This window comes from Haliotis cracherodii, unplaced genomic scaffold (genome assembly GCF_022045235.1).
Source record: "Haliotis cracherodii isolate W230 unplaced genomic scaffold, xgHalCrac1.p SCAF_4, whole genome shotgun sequence".
In the NCBI taxonomy this organism is placed as follows: Eukaryota; Metazoa; Mollusca; class Gastropoda; order Lepetellida; family Haliotidae; genus Haliotis; species Haliotis cracherodii.
In genome coordinates, this window is record NW_027266297.1 from 40,453,811 (window position 1) to 40,473,075 (window position 19,265).

The 19,265-nt window shown below is 41.3% G+C and overlaps 1 protein-coding gene across 2 annotated transcripts; it reads left to right on the top strand.

The window, feature by feature from the left end:
• Positions 1 to 44: 44 nt before the first annotated feature.
• On the top strand, positions 45 to 18,749 carry LOC139479084 (serine/threonine-protein kinase Nek8-like). 2 transcript variants are annotated; one of them, XM_071261840.1, is made up of 17 exons: positions 45 to 177; positions 806 to 1,011; positions 1,241 to 1,296; positions 2,132 to 2,308; positions 2,986 to 3,035; positions 5,400 to 5,481; positions 7,467 to 7,675; positions 8,309 to 8,385; positions 9,524 to 9,696; positions 10,512 to 10,656; positions 12,605 to 12,681; positions 12,778 to 12,895; positions 13,948 to 14,098; positions 15,213 to 15,355; positions 17,205 to 17,363; positions 17,498 to 17,656; positions 18,521 to 18,749. In XM_071261840.1, the coding sequence occupies exons 1-17, from the start codon at positions 131 to 133 to the stop codon at positions 18,550 to 18,552; spliced, it is 2,061 nt and encodes a 686-aa protein (XP_071117941.1). In that variant the 5' UTR covers positions 45 to 130; the 3' UTR covers positions 18,553 to 18,749. The 2 variants fall into 2 exon arrangements, with proteins under 2 accessions (XP_071117941.1, XP_071117942.1); XM_071261841.1 differs by lacking the exons at positions 45 to 177; positions 806 to 1,011; positions 1,241 to 1,296 and adding an exon at positions 1,391 to 1,462.
• The last annotated feature ends 516 nt before the right edge of the window (positions 18,750 to 19,265 follow it).

The window sequence follows — 19,265 nt, forward strand, 5'->3', positions numbered from 1 at the left end:
CTCTCCTCTCGCAGGTGCGCGATTTCCGCTTCCGGCAAACTGGAGGCTGCAGATCGTTTACATGTTGTCAGAGTGATGCAGAGTCTCGAAACTTCCTGACTGATTAAAATGTGAAACAAAACGGGAAAATATGGATAAATACGAGAAGATCAGAGTTGTCGGGCGTGGTGCTTACGGGTAAACAAGAATGGTTTTATTGAAACAAGGATACTCATATAGTCTGTAGGCTAAATGATATGTTTTAGAACTTGGTCTATCTTGACACAAGGCACAGGACCATGTAACTAATTATAACAATAAAAATTTAAAAAGTCGCAAAAAAAATCATAGACGAGTCCAAAGGCTTTATCAATAACATCATCTAGGTGGCAAGTGGTCCTGTGTACAGTGCACAGGTCACAAATCAGATGAACGTCGATCACGGAGAGGAGTTAGATACATGACCATGTACGTGTGGCATCTCTTTCAAGTTGTTAGGACGTCAGTCATGTCCACACTAAGCAAAGGCTAGTGACTTTGTTCTAAACATGCCTCTGTTTACACAGCAGTGAATGGGTACCCGGTAGGGTTAAATGGTAATGTGAATGTTTACCTTCTAGCACCTCACAGCTAACATGGGTTGTGTACTCCCCAGGGAGCAGAGAATGACAGTTGATTGAGTGCACACTGATCCATTGACTGGGGTACTACTTAGGGTGTAGATTTAATACATTATATGTAAAACGCTCATTCTTTTATTATTACAGCATTTCTTGTCTGAAAGCCATATCTTCTCAATACAATTTTATTTCTACTTTTTTTTCAGCACTGTCCACTTATGCTGTCGTCTCAGTGACCACAAGCTTGTAATAATCAAACAGATCCCTGTGGAGCAGATGACGAAGGAGGAGAGACAGTCGGCACTGAATGAAGTCAAAGTCCTGTCAATGCTGCATCACCCAAACATTATAGAATACTATGAGAACTTCCTGGAAGACAAGGCTTTGATGATTGTTATGGAATATGCACAAGGTGCTTTATAGAATCATTATCCCTTTGAACAATGACGTGTTTGTTCAGAAAATAATTTCTTATGCCTTCATCTTAATGTTGAGATCAAATAACCTATAGAGTCTACAGACAAATTGAAATGTCTGATTGAAATGAGATGGTACTCAGTCGACCCAATATCATACTCCGAATCATTTATCAGCTCTTCCAACACAATGTGTCACTATGGTAACCGTCATATCTGTTTCAGGGGGCACACTGCTGGATTATCTTCAAAGCAGAAATTCAATTCTGTTGGAAGAAGATGTAAGATGATTTAGTTTTTTTTCATATTCATCGTGTTCATGCTCATATTCTCCTAGGTGGTGGGACCTCCTTGTCTTGAAGCCTTCAGGACCAACAGAAATATATCAGTGGAGATATCCGATTATGGTGTAATGACCAGGATCCTGCCAGAACCATCATGCTACAAGTTAATGGAACAAGTTAACTGTGAAATTATAAACACATTTCTCAGTACCGTATTCGACGTAATAAGCACCCAGGGCGCTCTCAAAATTAGAAATATGGGGCTCTTATTAGAATATTATTTTGTCGAAAAAAACAGTGTTGACAGATAAATTCCGTGGTTTATGCTGACAGCCTGAAATGTTTATATAAGAGAGATATATTTTTCCAGAATTTAATTGCCCATAATTAAGGGTGCATGTAACACACGAGTGCGTATTATACGCGAATAAATAAGTCTTGTGTACATTGATCAATCGGAAAGGGTGCTAATTGGGATTGTTCAAGAGCAAGTTTTTTAGCAAATATCGCAGTGGGCGCTTATTAGAGCGGGGCGCTTATTACGTCGAATACAGTATTTGTTTGTTTGACAATGTGTGAAACTCATTTCTGGTGTCCCCCGCCGTGATATTGCTGGAATATGGCTAAAAGCGACGTACAACCATACTCACTCACTCGCTCATTGTTGATTTGAAAAAATGAATAAACATTGCCTTAAGAATGCTGATGGATAACTACCAGCCTCAGATGAAATGAATGTGTTATATTTTACCATGTTTGCAGTATCCCCTCTTGAGATATTATAATGTTTTACTCCAAAGTATTCATAGATATGTATTCTGTTTGTTTTCAGGAAATACTGAAATTCTTTGCCCAGATGCTGTTGTCTCTGCAACATGTCCACTCCAAGAATATCCTGCATCGAGACCTCAAGACACAAAACATCCTCCTAGCCAAGAAGAAGGAAATAGTGAAGATTGGTGACTTTGGGATATCTAAAGTTCTCAGCAGCAAAAGCAAAGCATTTACTGTATGTATATCTTCACTTGACAGCATAATTTAATTACTATCTTTATGGTGAAGGAAATTCACTCCTGAAAATTGTGCCTCAATATGTTGCGCAGGTTTTGGATGATTGTTATTTCATGACCTGTTTTAAAAACTCAATTAAAGAACAGTAGCTTTGATATTAGATAGATAGGTAAGAAACAGTTCTGAAAGTAATTGTGATCCAAAAATTGAAGAAAGCAACCATTTGGAATTCCTGGGGAAGATGGGGAGTAATTTGTTCAAGAAAATGCCTGAAAAAAAGGAAAATGTTGCCTTTCGCTGGACATGTTGGCTGTCATGAGTGTAATCAGTTGTAAGAAAATAAGAAAAACTGTTCAGGTAGTTCTTTCCAAGAAAAGGGGCGGTCGGGTAGCCAAGTGGTTAATGCATTCACTCGTCACGCCATAGACCCGGGTTCGATTCCCGACATGGGTACAATGTGTGAAGCCCATTTCTGGTGTTCCCCGCTGCGATATTGCTGGAATATTGCTAAAAGTGGCGTAAAACCATACTCACTCACTCACTTTCCGAGAAAAATAATGTCTTAAAGCGTGACTGAAAAAGAATTCAAACTACGAGAATACTTTATATAATTATTACACATTTGTTAAGCTGTTTGTTTATTTACATATCTGTCCCTTTTTTATGTATTCCCAGGTTGTGGGGACACCTTGCTACATATCTCCTGAACTCTGTGAAGGAAAACCGTATCCTTGTGTTGATGATAATGTGACAATGATGTCTAATCAAATCAAACCTTGCAGAGACAGACTATGTCTCCAGTCTCCCATGTTTGCCATAGGAACTGGACCCATGAAGATCTGGGGTAGAATAGGTCTTCAGCAACCCATGAAAAAGGCAACTATGCTTGTCGTAAGAGGTGACTAACAGGATCGGATGGTCAGGCTCGCTGACTCGGTTGATACATTTTATCGATCCCAATTGTGTGGATGGATGTTCATGATATCAATCACTGGATTGTCTGTTCCAGACTCTATTATCTACAGACCACTGTCATATAGCTGGAATATTGCTGAGTGCGGTGTAAAACAACAAACCAACCAACCATAAGAACTGACTAAATGTGTTTGGGACAATAGGTGTCCTGGCTGAATGTTGGTCATCCTACCTTGATAATGCGGTCCTTGCTCATGCTATCAACCACTGGTTTGCCTTGACCATAACAGAATATTTACCAACTGTTGTTATATAGCTGGAGTAAGAGGACTGTGTCATAAGGCAACATTGACATGAAAGGGGGATTAGGATTCGGGAAGTCCCCCTTAATGTATGGGATCAGGTGACTTGGTTGATGCATGTTATCTTATCCAAAATGTGCATATTGATGCTCATGATGTCAAGCATTGGTTTGCCTGGTCCAGACTCGATTATTTACAGACCGCCAACATATAGCTGGAATACTGCAGAGTGCGGCGTTTAACAACAAACAAACAGATGTGGGAGGAAAACCCATCTCCCAGAGGCAAGGGGGTTAACTGACTATAAAAGTCCAGTTTCCACCCTTGCCGAACTAGGCTGGAATTCCTGGGCTTGATCGTAGAGCCACCAGTGGCTATCACCACTTATGTCCCTTTAATGCCTCTCCTATGGACCAATCAGATTCCACCTCTTGTATCACATGCATTTGCTTCAAACAAAAACAGCGGCGGCGCCCAGTCAAGATAATCTGATCAATAATCAAGGTCTATATTGTGATAAAACGGGTCTTACATCTCGAAATGCATCAAATCACATGAACAGCTTGATTAATAACATGAAAAGATTTGGAAAATATCTGTAAACAACGAGTTGGCGCTGCACATGCTTTGAAAATCCTGCAATCGACCGAAATCTGCACAACAGTTTACGAACCGGATTTCGATTTCGTTGTGAGATTTTGATTGGACTATGCATAGACTCGTTAGTCCAGCCAAAATGTAACTCTACTATACCAGCCACGTTCGACAAGGGTGGAAACTTGACTTCTTTAGTTAGTTAACTCTCTTGCCTCGGGAAGATGGGAAAACCGGAAGTGATGCAGGTCTCAGACGTTTTCCACTTTGGTGAAACCCATGACCACGGGTATTGGGCTGAAACCTAAAAACATAATCGGGGCGAACCGGGATTCAAACACATAATCATAGGTTTCTGGTATGCTCAAGGGAGGCAACTCTGCACAGCAAATTGTGGCACCTTAGACGACTGGGCCACCCATGCCCTTTAAACAGATAAAATGGATGCGATTTCAATTACTAATTATTATTTTTTTTACTGTAGAGTTTGTTAGTGGTCAAATACATGTTTAACTCACCTGGCTAAAAACTGCTAGAATTGAGTTGATTCCAGCAATGGACCCATTATAGCCTCCAAACAATGTGAATTTGGTTTCTATGGCAACCATATTGAGAAAGGTTTTATTTGATAAGGACATAATTGGTTAGCCTTTGGCTAGTACACAGTGCAGGTTAGTTTGGGAATCAAGGGATAGAATCATGCCTGTGCTTATTCTAGGGGCTGAATTAAGTAGGTTTAGGAATTGGCAACATGTGACATGACTGATTGTTTGAACATGCCCCAGCTCAGACTGATTGTTTCGTAGGCTTCCATGTTTGGGCTGTTGTACATGATAAAAAAAATGTATGTAAACCAATAACAACTTTTTTAGAGTGGGAGAATTCCTCATATTAAGAAAGATTGAGACTGAAAAATTCTGCCAAAATAATCATTTTTAATTATCCTTTCTCACACCATTGCATTATTTCTCTGTTTCAAACAAACAGTGGCAAATGGTTGGCTGGTTTGTTGTTTAACACCGCCCTCAGCAATATTCCAGATATATGATGCGGTCTGTAAATAATCGAATCTGGACCAGACAATCCAATGATTGACATCATGAGCATCGATCCACACAATTGGGATCAATGAAATGCATCAACCAAGTTAGCGAGCCTGACCACCCGATCGCGTTAGTGGCCTCTTATGACTGCAGTGGGAAGCAATATTATCAACGTCTGTGCAGACATGGTATATAGGCTGTATTACACTATGTTATCACAACTTAACGTTGTCAGCTACAACCAGAAGAGTGACATCTGGGCTCTAGGCTGTGTGCTGTATGAACTTGCCAGCCTCAAGAGGGCTTTTGAAGCTGCGGTAAGAATAAATTAATCACCACTGTAAGAAATTTTACTGAATACTGAGACATTATAAAACTGTAACAGTTGTATCATTAGTATACCCAGGACACGAAACAATAAGGAGTTGTATAGACAGTAGTACCAGGACACGAAACAATAAGGAGTTGTATGGACAGTAGGACCAGGACATGAAACGATAAGGAGTTGTATAGACAGTAGTACCAGTACATGATACCATATGGAGTTGTATAGACAGTATTAGGATATGAAACGATATGGAGTTGTATAGACAGTAGTACCAGGACATGAAACGATAAGGAGTTGTATAGACAGTAGTACCAGGACATGAAACGATATGGAGTTGTATAGACAGTAGTACCTGGACATGATACCATATGGAGTTGTATAGAAAGTAGTACAAGGACATGAAACGATATGGAGTTGTATAGACAGAAGTACCAGTACATGAAACGATAAGGAGTTGTATAGACAGTAGTACCAGTACATGAAACGATATGGAGTTGTATAGAAAGTAGTACAAGGACATGAAACGATAAGGAGTTGTATAGACAGTAGTACCAGTACATGAAACGATAAGGAGTTGTATAGACAGTAGTACCAGTACATGAAACGATATGGAGTTGTATAGACAGTAGTACCAGGACATGAAACGATATGGAGTTGTATAGACAGCAGTACCAGTACATGAAACGATATGGAGTTGTATAGACAGTAGTACCAGTACATGAAACGATATGGAGTTGTATAGACAGCAGTACCAGTACATGAAACGATATGGAGTTGTATAGACAGCAGTACCAGTACATGAAACGATATGGAGTTGTATAGACAGTAGTACCAGTACATGAAACGATATGGAGTTGTATAGACAGCAGTACCAGTACATGAAATGATATGGAGTTGTATAGACAGCAGTACCAGTACATGAAACGATATGGAGTTGTATAGACAGCAGTACCAGTACATGAAACGATATGGAGTTGTATAGACAGCAGTACCAGTACATGAAACGATATGGAGTTGTATAGACAGTAGTACCAGGACATGAAACGATAAGGAGTTGTATAGACAGTAGTACCAGTACATGAAACGATATGGAGTTGTATAGACAGTAGTACCAGGACATGAAACGATAAGGAGTTGTATAGTCAGTAGTACCAGTACATGAAACGATATGGAGTTGTATAGACAGTAGTACCAGTACATGCAACGATAAGGAGTTGTATAGACAGCAGTACCAGTACATGAAACGATATGGAGTTGTATAGACAGCAGTACCAGTACATGAAACTATAAGGAGTTGTATAGACAGCAGTACCAGTACATGAAACGATAAGGAGTTGTATAGACAGTAGTACCAGGACATGATACCATATGGAGTTGTATAGAAAGTAGTACCAGGACATGAAACGATATGGAGTTGTATAGACAGTAGTACCTGGACATGAAACGATAAGGAGTTGTATAGACAGTAGTACCAGGACATGATACCATATGGAGTTGTATAGACAGTAGTACCTGGACATGAAACCATATGGAGTTGTATAGAAAGTAGTACCAGGACATGAAACGATATGGAGTTGTATAGACAGAAGTACCAGGACATGAAACGATATGGAGTTGTATAGACAGTAGTACCAGTACATGAAACGATATGGAGTTGTATAGACTGTAGTACCAGGACATGAAACGATATGGAGTTGTATAGACAGTAGTACCAGTACATGAAACGATATGGAGTTGTATAGACAGTAGTACCTGGACATGAAACGATATGGAGTTGTATAGACTGTAGTACCAGGACATGAAACAAAATAGAGTTGTATAGACAGTAGTACCAGGACATGAAACAAAAAGGAGTTGTATTATTAAAAATTCCAGGAATGAAACTGTAACAATATGATCACTTCAGAAATCTTATTAGATGTTCCAAACTATCTTCCAGAACTTGCCAGCACTCTTCTAAATATTCTATTCCAGAACTTGCCAGCACTCATTCTAAAGATTATGCGGGGGACATTTTCGCCCATCTCGGACCACTACAGTGAAGAATTGCGGTCCCTCATCCTCAGCATGCTTCACCTTGACCCAAACAAGCGACCTGACATCAACCAGATCATGGCACAGCCAATCGTCATCAACGCACTTCTTACTCTACACACAGACATGGGCAAGGTCCCTTGTATCAGGTGAGTCACTCATATCATGCTTAAGTGTTGATCCGTGTCAGTATTACGAGGACATATACGACGCAAAAGAAGTTAAAGACCACCTGATTCTTTCCTATTATGAGAGTTAATTTGTCATGGCATGTATAAGGGGCTAAAGCAAGGACTGGTTGGCTCGGAGTCAGTATACTGTGTCTGAGTGGGGTATTCATATTAAACTGCAGCATGGTATCTCAGTGTGCTAGCACTTTAAATCAGCATCAGTCCGGACTAGTACAAGTAGCCTTCCCCCCACACGTGCATGCATGTCGCTATATAAGTGCAATAATCTTGGACGTGACGTTAAACTCAATTTCACTTCACCGGAACAATTAGAAATATTCGGTTTTACAAACCAGATTTCGATTTTCATTGCCCAATTTTGATTTGACTATGCATAGACTCGTTAGTCCAGTCAAAATGTAACTCCATAATACCAGCCTTGTTCAGCAAGGGTGGAAACTGGACTTTTATAGTCTCTTGCCTAAGGAAGATGTTATGTCAAGGCCCAGAATCAACTCACAGGGAAGGTACAGTTTACTGTAACAACTGCTTGTGATAAAAAGTTGTATTTGTTTATGTCAGTTCTTCAAGCGTTTCCCTTTTGTCATTCAGAATCCAAAGACCTTTATCCAGCATCCCCGGAACTGGGAGGGGCCGGGTGTCAGCCCGGGGGATGCTGTCGTCTCGAGGTGAGTTGACAAATTATATCTCAATGACGGACATCTACAACTACTGGTATTAGCGGCTGTGGCTCGACTAGTTTCATGACCTTGCGATACAACTGGTATACAGCTGATTTATGTTATTCAACAACCCATGATTGTGATGTCGCCACCAGATTAAGACCAAATCTGCAAACATTCTTCATTTAGGATAGCAGCTATTTGTGGAATTAACTTCAATCAGAAGTAAAAGAAGCAAGGTCATTACAAGTGTTTGAATAGAAAAATAAACAGAAACAAAAACACTCTGCCATTTTGTATTGGAGGAAAATAGGAAAGGAAGTGTTCTACATACAAGACTTAGGCATGCAGTCTACTTATTAAAGCCAAATCTTATAGAAAATTATATCTGTAATTGTGGTTCAGACTCTGAGAGTGTATTATGATATTTACTTGAATGTCTTAATTACATTAGATCTTGAAGACTAGTAGTACTTGGATTTGGCATTATAAGTTGTAGCAGGATCACAAGGGATGTATAAAACCCTATGTACCCCGAGTGATTCTGCTCCAACAAATTTATCTTAACGACATGTTTTAATGTGACATTGTAAAAGAATTTACACAAATTAGAAATTGATAGAAAAATGCTGTTCGATTGAGCTGAGGTGTGCTTGCGTAATGTCACGTGACTTCCATTGACTGGGAAAAAGCGTGCATCTTTTTGCTTTGAAGCGGGGTACAAGGGATTTATTCCGCCTCACAGAAATCCACATGCAGCCTGTATTGCTCGTGGCGGGGTATAAGAGATATATTCCCCCGCTGAGAAATTTATTACCCTCAAAGGCGGGTTCCACTTTATCAAGATCACGTTGACCAATCAGATCTCATCATTCTGACATGGGCGTATGATAACCTTTTTTATCTACCGTTATTTGTCGACCAAAACTCAGATAACAATTTCCTTTTTTAGGCTGTACATAATTATAATTGGTCAACTCATAGATTTAACTGATCCATGCTTTTGTGTGCAATTATGTTTTTTGTAGATAGTTCATTGCAGTGTTGATATTTATTCTGTACCTTTGAAAAGGAAATTGAGTAAGCTCCTGGAGCTATTTTCCAATCCTGTTGATTGTGACTAAAACATGTGTGAATCAATCAGAAGGCCTCCCTGCCAAGCCTGCTGCCCTGAGTTCTGTGTACTGCTGGGGAGGGGGCAAGACCTCCCCGGTCAAACTCCCCCTCCCCAGCTTCGAGACCCAGGTGATCCAGGTGTCCACTGGTCGAACACAGAAGGCGGCCATCACAAAGAATGGGAGGCTGTTTGTGTGGGAGGTAAGACTCTTCTTTTGTTGAACTGGCATGTGGAGGGCAGGGGAGGCCCAGTGGTCTATCTAACTACAATTTGCTATGCAGAGTTGAGTCCCTTTTTTGTGCCAGGATCAGTTGATACAGGTTGAAATCTCAGATTTGCCCTGATTATATATAGCTTTGGTTGGGGTAGCCTAGTGGTGCAAGAGTTCACTTGTTATTCTGAAGGCCTGGAGTTTAGTACTCTCACTCACTCACTCACTCACTCACTCACTCACTCACTCACTCACTCACTCACTCCATCACTCACTCACTCACTCACTCACTCACTCACTCACTCACTCATTCACCTCACTCACCTCACTCACTCACTGCAAATACGGAACCAGTCCACCCGACCCGTGAAGATCCGGTGTGGAATAGGTCTTCAGCAAAAGACGACTGTGCTTGTCGTAAGAGGCAACTAACAGTATCGGGTGGTCAGGCTCGCTGACTTGGTTGATGCATGCCAATTGCGTGGATCGATGCTCATGATGTCAAGCACCGACTCACTCACTCACTCACTCACTCACTCAAGCACCCATTCACTCACTCACTCACTCACTCACTTACTCACTCACTCACTCACTCACTCACTGCAAATACGGAACCAGAAATTGGAAGTATGCCACAGATACTCTAACACTTCCAGGATCTGATCCCTTCCATGGAGTCTCAAATAGAAACAGTAAGTGAGTAAGTAAATATGGTTTTAACCGGGGGAACCAGAAATGGCATATTCCAACCAGCATAAGGCCTGACCCACTGTTTTGTTGAGCTTGTCAACACACTTGTTTCAGTCTCCTGGTGTTGGGGCGGAGATGTCCATCCCCGGCAGCGTGGACAGTGCTAACCCAGCGTACGTCCCACGCTACCTGGAGGGTCAGGCTGCAGTCACCATACAACACGTGGCCTGTGGGGATCTCTTCGTGGCCTGCCTCACAGGTGAGTAGCTTAGACACACTTCACCAGCCTTCCACATTCACATGGTTTGTGAGCCCAAACTACAAAATTACACCCTAGTGACACATGTGTAACTCATAGTACACCCTGCTAGTGACACATGAAATTCACAGTACACCCTGGTGACACATGAAACTAATAGTACACCCCACTAGTGACACATGAAACTCACAGTACACCCTGCTAGTGACACATGAAACTCACAGTACACCCTAGTGACACATGAAACTAATAGTACACCCCACTAGTGACACATGAAACTCATAGTACACCCTGCTAATGACACATGAAACTAATAGTACACCCCACTAGTGACAAATGAAACTCACAGTACACCCTAGTGACACATGAAACTAATAGTGTACCCCACTAGTGACACATGAAACTCATAGTACACCCTGCTAGTGACACATGAAACTCATAGTACACCCTGCTAGTGACATATGAAACTCACAGTACACCCTAGTGACACATGAAACTCATAGTACACCTTGCTAGTGACATATGAAACTCATAGTACACCCTGCTAGTGACATATGAAACTCATAGTACACCCCACTAGTGACACATGAAACTCATAGTACACCCTGCTAGTGACATATGAAACTCATAGTACACCCCACTAGTGACACATGAAACTCATAGTACACCCCACTAGTGACACGTGAAACTCATAGTACACCCTGCTAGTGACACATGAAACTCACAGTACACCCCACTAGTGACACATGAAACTCACTGTACACCCTGCTAGTGACACATGAAACTCACTGTACACCCTAGTGACACATGAAACTAATAGTGTACCCCACTAGTGACACATGAAACTCATAGTACACCCTGCTAGTGACACATGAAACTCATAGTACACCCTGCTAGTGACATATGAAACTCATAGTACACCCTAGTGACACATGAAACTCATAGTACACCCTGCTAGTGACACATGTAACTCACAGTACACCCTGCTAGTGACACATGAAACTCACTGTACACCCTAGTGACACATGAAACTAATAGTGTACCCCACTAGTGACACATGAAACTCATAGTACACCCTGCTAGTGACACATGAAACTCATAGTACACCCCACTAGTGACACATGAAACTCATAGTACACCCTGCTAGTGACACATGTAACTCACAGTACACCCTGCTAGTGACACATGAAACTCATAGTACACCCCACTAGTGACACATGAAACTCATAGTACACCCTGCTAGTGACATATGAAACTCATAGTACACCCCATTAGTGACACATGAAACTCATACTACACCCCACTAGTGACACATGAAACTCACAGTACACCCCACTAGTGACACATGAAACTCATAGTACACCCCACTAGTGACACATGAAACTCATAGTACACCCCACTAGTGACACGTGAAACTCATAGTACACCCTGCTAGTGACACATGAAACTCACAGTACACCCCACTAGTGACACATGAAACTCATAGTACACCCTGCTAGTGACACATGAAACTCACAGTACACCCTGCTAGTGACACATGAAACTCATAGTACACCCCACTAGTGACACATGAAACTCATAGTACACCCTGCTAGTGACACATGAAACTCATAGTACACCCTGCTAGTGACACATGAAACTCACAGTACACCCTTCTAGTGACACATGAAACTCACACACTACACCCCACTAGTGACACATGAAACTCACTGTACACCCCACTAGTGACACATGAAACTCATAGTACTAATTATCGCTTGTCACCCTGAAGACCCAGGTTCGATTCCCCACATGGGTACAATGTGTGAAGCCCATTTCTGGCGTTCCCTGCCGTGATGTTGCTGGAACATTGTACACTCATAGTACAACCCCCGTAACACCTATATCTCATATTCTATGTTGTTTGTTTCTTTCTGCACTGTGTATCGTCCTATCTTTGTTTCCTCAGATCGGGGTATACTCATGACGTATGGAAGTGGTGCCAATGGCTGCTTGGGGCATGGAAACTTTAACGATGTCGCTCATGTGAGTTGTGTTTTCACTGGTCACAGTGTTGTAATGATATTTGTTACAAGGAACCTATATCCTTTATTGTAACAATATTTGTATTTCTACTTCAAGGCCAAAATTGTGGAAGCGTTGCTAGGTTACGAAGTGATACAGGTGTCATGTGGTGCGTCACATGTTCTGGCTGTGACCAATGAACATGAAGTGTTCTCCTGGGGACGTGGCGATAATGGTAGGTACAAGATGGTGAAGTGGAATTAACTTTCAACTCATCTCTGAACTTGTATTATAAAACATTGATACATTGTTGAAACCAGAGTGCATGACCTCAGTAACATTGACTTCCATGGCTTGTAGACAAATGCTTAGTCTCAGAAAATATATAATTTTGCTAGAAAGGAATAACTCAGTGAGATGTGATATTCAGAACCTAAAAATCTAGACTTGCTTCATTGATTAAGGGCTGGGGGGAAGGGAAAGTAGTATGGTTAAGGGACAGTGAGACAGACTATGTAGTGTCTGGTTTTACTAAGAAGCTGAAAATGGGGGCATGATGGGGGCCATGAGCTGTAAAAACAGAAGACATTCTTTGGAAAAAAACAAATGATCATCAACTGTCTTGTGTTGATAGAACATTTAGTGTATTGCGTAAGCATGACTTCTGTCCTTACATAGAAGACAACATGGCTCGTTCCGGTCACATGGAACACAGTTGGCTCAGGTTGGGGTTTTGGTAGACAATTGGCGTTTGACTGTTTACAGAACATTCTTTTACCAGTACTGGAAAACATGTCTGCGACATTCCAGATAAAAATAGTCACTGTCTTTGGAAAAGAGCCGATCTGAAACCCTGCTAGTAAATAATACGGAACGCAGTTTACACTTTCAACTGGTGTACCTGTAAGATGGTTTCTAAGAATGTTAGTTTAGGGCTGACCCGTTTCTACCCCTGTGGAGTTGAAGTGAACAGACGATTGTGATACAGCGAGTAAACATACAGGCTGTCTTTGCAGCATTCAGCAAAAATGCCTCACATCAACAAATTAAGTCATGGAGTGAAATGTTAACATCCAGAGTACATTGCTGATAATCATGATAATAATAGTTTGTTTACGACGAGACAGTGTCATGCCAAACTCAGGCTTCTTTGTTAGCCGTTCCTTTCTTCCTTCCCTCCTTCTAACCATCAACATATATCATGAATAATATTCCAACCGAAATTATACGATTAAATTTCAAAGATTCAACTGATCAATCTGTACAAGGCACGCATATCTTCACCAGGTCGTCTCGGCCTGGGGACGCAGGACTCGTGCAACAACCCCCTGCCCATCCAGATCCACGACAGCCTCCTCCCCTGCTCGGTACACTGTGGGGTGGACTGCTCCATGATCGTCACCCTTGACAACAAACTCCTGTGTACTGGCAGCAACAGGTATACATATTCACTGTTGTTCTAATACGTGCTGGCCGTAAAAGGCGACTATGCAAGTTGTAAGAGGCGACTAATGGGATCGGGTGGTCAGGCTTGATGTCATTAAACAACAAACAAACAAAAACCCATGCTCTACTAACAAGTAATTATGATCATGATCATGAGAAAGTATGGAAAGTTGTACATGATAAACAAAATGTATGTAAAACAATAACAACTTTTTTAGAGTGGAAGAATTCCTCATATTAAGAAAGATTGAGATTGAAAAAGTTCTGCCAAAATAGTAATTTTTAATTATCTTTTCTCACACCATTGCATTATTTCTCTGTTTCGAATAAACAGTGGCAAATGGTTGGCTTGTTGTTTAACGCCGCCCTCAGCAATATTCCAGCTATATGACGCGGTCTGTAAATAATCAAGGCTGGACCAGACAATGCAGTTATTAATATCATGAGCATCCATATACGCATTTGGGATCGATGACATGCATCAACCAAGTCAGGGGAGCCTGACCACCCGATTGTTAGTCGCCTCTTATGCCAAGCATAGTCGTGTTTTATGGCAACCATGGGTTGCGGAAGACCTATTCTACCCCGGATCTTCACGGGCTTGGTGGCAAATGCAAATGCAAACAATATGTTGTAGATGATTTGAAAGATGTTGTGATCCTGTTGTGTGTCATCATATAGTGACATTGTTGATCGTTGTACATGCTAGGAGGTTTATTTTTCTATCATGTCATGTTACATTATTGTTTGACGATTACGAATTGATCCGGGTAGAATAGGTCTTCAGCAACCCATGCTTGCCGTAAGAGGCGACTATGCTTGTCGTAAGAGACTCGCTGACTTGGTTGATGCATGTCATCGATCCCAATTGCATGGATTAATGTTTCTGATGTCAATCACTGGATTGTGTGGTCCAGATTCGATTATTTACAGACCGCCGTCATATAGCTGGAATATTGCTGAGTGTGGCGTAAAACAACAAACCAACCAAACATTACGAATCACTAAGGTAGAGCAGGAATATTACTGGCATAAAACACTAGACCTCTTAAGGATTTGTGACTGAGTAGTGATGTACCAGTGTATTAAGCCTCTCTGCCGGCTAGGTTCAACAAGCTGGGTCTGGATGAGACTGATGGTCGAGGAGTGGAGGAGACATCCATCTTTACACTAGTTGCCTCTCAGCCAATCACAAACTGCCTGGTGAAGACTGTTGCCCTTGGCACCTCCCACTCAGCCCTGGTCACAGGTAAGATTGACAGGTGTCACAAACATGGACAGAATGTCTGAATAGGTTGGTGCAATTTCTGTGTTGAGTGAGTTTCTGAAGTGTAGCTTCGTACATTGTACCTACCTGTAGAATCAAGCCCGCATTGGGCTTTGGCGTGACAGCCGAATGGAGCCAAAATGATTGATTATAAAACAGTGTCTAAGATTTAGTAGCTGGTCTCTGGTACATGAGATTTTTGTGATTAAACCTTTAGCTTTAGAAAGCTTGGATCAATAAAGATGAAACCTCAAGTAATGATTCCCACCAATGATGACACCCAAATTTGTTCAAAATGTTCTAATCCTATTTTCAATATGGCCGCCACAAGACGGCCATATTGGAAAACCTATTTATGACCATGATTCCACTATTTATGTTCAAAATGGAATGAAAGTTGGGACATATGTAGATCATAGTGGGCATCAACATGTGTTATAGGTTCCATTTTGTAGAATATTTTACATTGTGACCACGACTTGACCTTTGCACTTAGACCACACTGAAAGCTGTACTGCTGATGGCCATATTCTCAGCCATTTTGTTATAAAATTGAAAAACTGTATGGCATTGGAAAAGTTATTCCCCTTTATGGAAGGTATATAAGGCTCAAAGTTGAAACTCTTTGTAAAGTAAATGGAACTGTTTTGTCTTACATCAATATTTTACAATAGTACATTAATACTTGCTGATTTTGAAAATTTGTGGAAATTTAGATACTTGTTCCATGTAAGTCAGATCTTTAGTCCTCAGTATTAATACAGAAAATATTTGAATCGCAATGCTGACAGTGACTGTGGCTGTTGACTACCAGGTGAGCTATAGTGCAGTGGTGCTATTCTGTTCTAACTGAAAGCTTTTCGCAAATGTGTCATCCCAAAACCAACACAAGAACAGGTGCAATGTATGTAGAGAAGTGGAGACAGTTGTAAGACTAATTATCATGTCAACAGTGGAGTCATTATGGTTACAGGGTGTCCCCAAGGGCACACAAAGTTATTTTCTTAAGAATTAGCCTGCCCTAAGTTTGGTAGAAAGAAGGTAAAAATGCTGGGTTTTGTTTTTAAAGTATGTTTATTTTGAACAATGCCATGTATTTGGTCTTTTTTTTCTTCTGCCTCCCACCTTTCAAATATTGACCAAGAAAGTGTCACCATCAGTACTTCATGGGTATGTTTTCATTCACTACATTCCTCCATCTCAGTTGACTATTTATTTATTTATTTATTTATTTATTGTTCTCTGACCAGTAGAGCTATGGATCTACATGTATTTGCATCCCAATTATATCATTCTCAACTCCATGGGGAGTATACAACCTAAACTGCCTATGGGCACTATAAGGTTTTTACATCCACCTTACATATTGGGTACCCATTCCATGACGGGTGAACAGAGGCACATTTGAACTAAGTCACTTGCCCAGGGTGACAGCAAAAGTTTTGACACTTGTGTTTCTAGTGAATGTAGGTATTCGTGTTTCGACCATCTGGTCATCTACCATCGGACGAGTCGGTTCTTTTGAGTGTAAACATTGTTGGTCCCAAGGCAGAATAACAACCTGGTCACTAGCGGGATACGATCTCGGCACCTGGCGATTTTGACCGCTTGCCCACTCAGCCCCCGGGGTATGTGACTATTTGTTGTCAGCCAATGAAATGAGGTTATGTATAACTCATGTTCAATGTAATCTGAATGCTGATTGGTCAGGGGAGTCGCTGGAACCAGGCAGCGGCTTAATTCATTGGTTAAAATTAGCAACTACACTGCAAAGATGATGAAATGTATTATTGTGAATAACAACATGCATTTGATACTCTTACAATTCCAGTTGAAGGACAGGTATTCACATTTGGTGCTAACCAGTTCGGTCAGCTCGGCTACGAGTCAGACTTTCCAACCAGGCGTCCAAACCAGGTGCAGTTCCAGCAGACCTGTAACATCAGTCAGGTGGCTTGTGGGGATACGTTCACTGTCGCGGTGTCCGAGGGTAAGATCTATATGGCTTATGCTATAATCTGTTGCATTACCAACTGTAGTTATCAACACTTACTGAAGCTAACCTTTTATTAAGGAAATCTTATATTTTGCAGCTTAATAGATATCAATGTTTACACTAAACAGATGGGGAGGTGTTTTCCTGGGGAAAGTCTTCAAGAGGTCGGCTTGGACGAGTTGATGAAGAGACAAATGTTCCAAGACAAGTGATATTTCCTGGTGAAGATGTGTTTTCTGTGGTCTCAATATCTTGTAGCCATGGCAACACAGTACTTGCGACACGACGTAAGTCTTTTTTGCAACTTATACCAATCAAAACTTTTAGCCTGCTGGTTCTTTGAGACTGAATTTATAACTTATCCAACAATCATGACAATCATTCTTTCCGTATTTATATTACTATCATTAATAAAAATGTCAAATCATATGGAACTCATAAATGCATGTGAGATGTTTATGACTGTTAATTCAACAACTGATCCATTGTGCTGAAGTCCACAGGGCTTCCAAACTGGAGAGACCGCCTCCGTGGTCTAGTGGTAGAGCGTCCGCCCGGAGAGCGGAAGGCCCGGGGTTCGCTCCCCGGCCGCGTCATACCAAAAGACATTAAAAGATGGTACTTGTTGTTACCCTGTCTGGCGCTCGGCATTAAAGGGCTAAAACAAGGACTGGTCGGCTCGGAGTCCGTATAATGTGTCTGAGTGGGGTATTCATGTTAAACTGCGACATGGTATCTCAGTCAGCTAGCACTATAAATCAGCAGTACAATAGTACAAGCAGCCACACAAACACCCACACGTACATGCACGTCACTATATAAGTGAAATAATCTTGGACGCGACGTTAAACCCCATTTCACCTCACCTCACCTCACCTCCAAACAGGAGAGGGGCTGTAGGGTAGCCCAGTGGTTACAGTGTTTATTTGTCACACTGAAGACCCGGAATTGATTTCCCTGATGGGTACAATGTGTGAAGCCGATTTCACTTTCAAGAACACAAAAATAACCCGAAAGGTCTTTTGTAATATGAAAAGGTTTGGAACAGTACATCCTCAAACCAAGAAATGTAAGAGTCTGTCCTTGTGAGAAGCTGTAACACTGATGTCTATCTCACTCACTCACTCACTCACTCACTCACTGCATTTCAGCTTTCCACAGATCTGAAAGCCCCATTGAATGACAAGCAGCATGTGACCCACATCTCAGTCCAACAGTCCATGAAGGATGGCTATCCCTCCAGATGCACCTTCTGACTCTGAGACTGGGATACAGCCGTGATGCAGGTCATCTGTAACCAAGGAGTCCAAGATACCGAGGACAACTGTCACCGACATGTAGTCATGGAAACACCAATCTCATTATAATCAGATCTTAGTTCTCGCTATCGCTAAACAAAGATCTGAGGACATCCCATTACGGGTCACGTCAGACCGACCTTGCACGAACTTTGACCGACCAATGGAATGACCAGTCAGAAGGCAGCTTTCTTGTGCTTTACGGCACTAATTTCAATTTGGCAACTACGCTACGAATCATATTTTGACAAATTCTTGATTACAAATTTGAAACCTGAACAAAAGAACATTCTAGAATGGCTAATAGATGGGATAGATTGTATGGATTAGGTCGTTAAACCCGTTACTATCGTTCGGAATAAAGTTTTCGAGGTTGCATGATTAGAAATCACATTCCGACTGTCACTTTCATGATCTGGTAAGCGACACTCTGATTGGTCGGATGAAAGGTCGTTCTGACGTGACCCTTAACGGGATGTCTTTAGATCTTTGTTTAGCGGTAGCGAGAACTAAGGTCTCATTTTAATGAGATTGTGGAAATACTGCAATAGAAGGATGTGATCTCTGTTACATGAATGGTAGAGAGATCCACTGATCC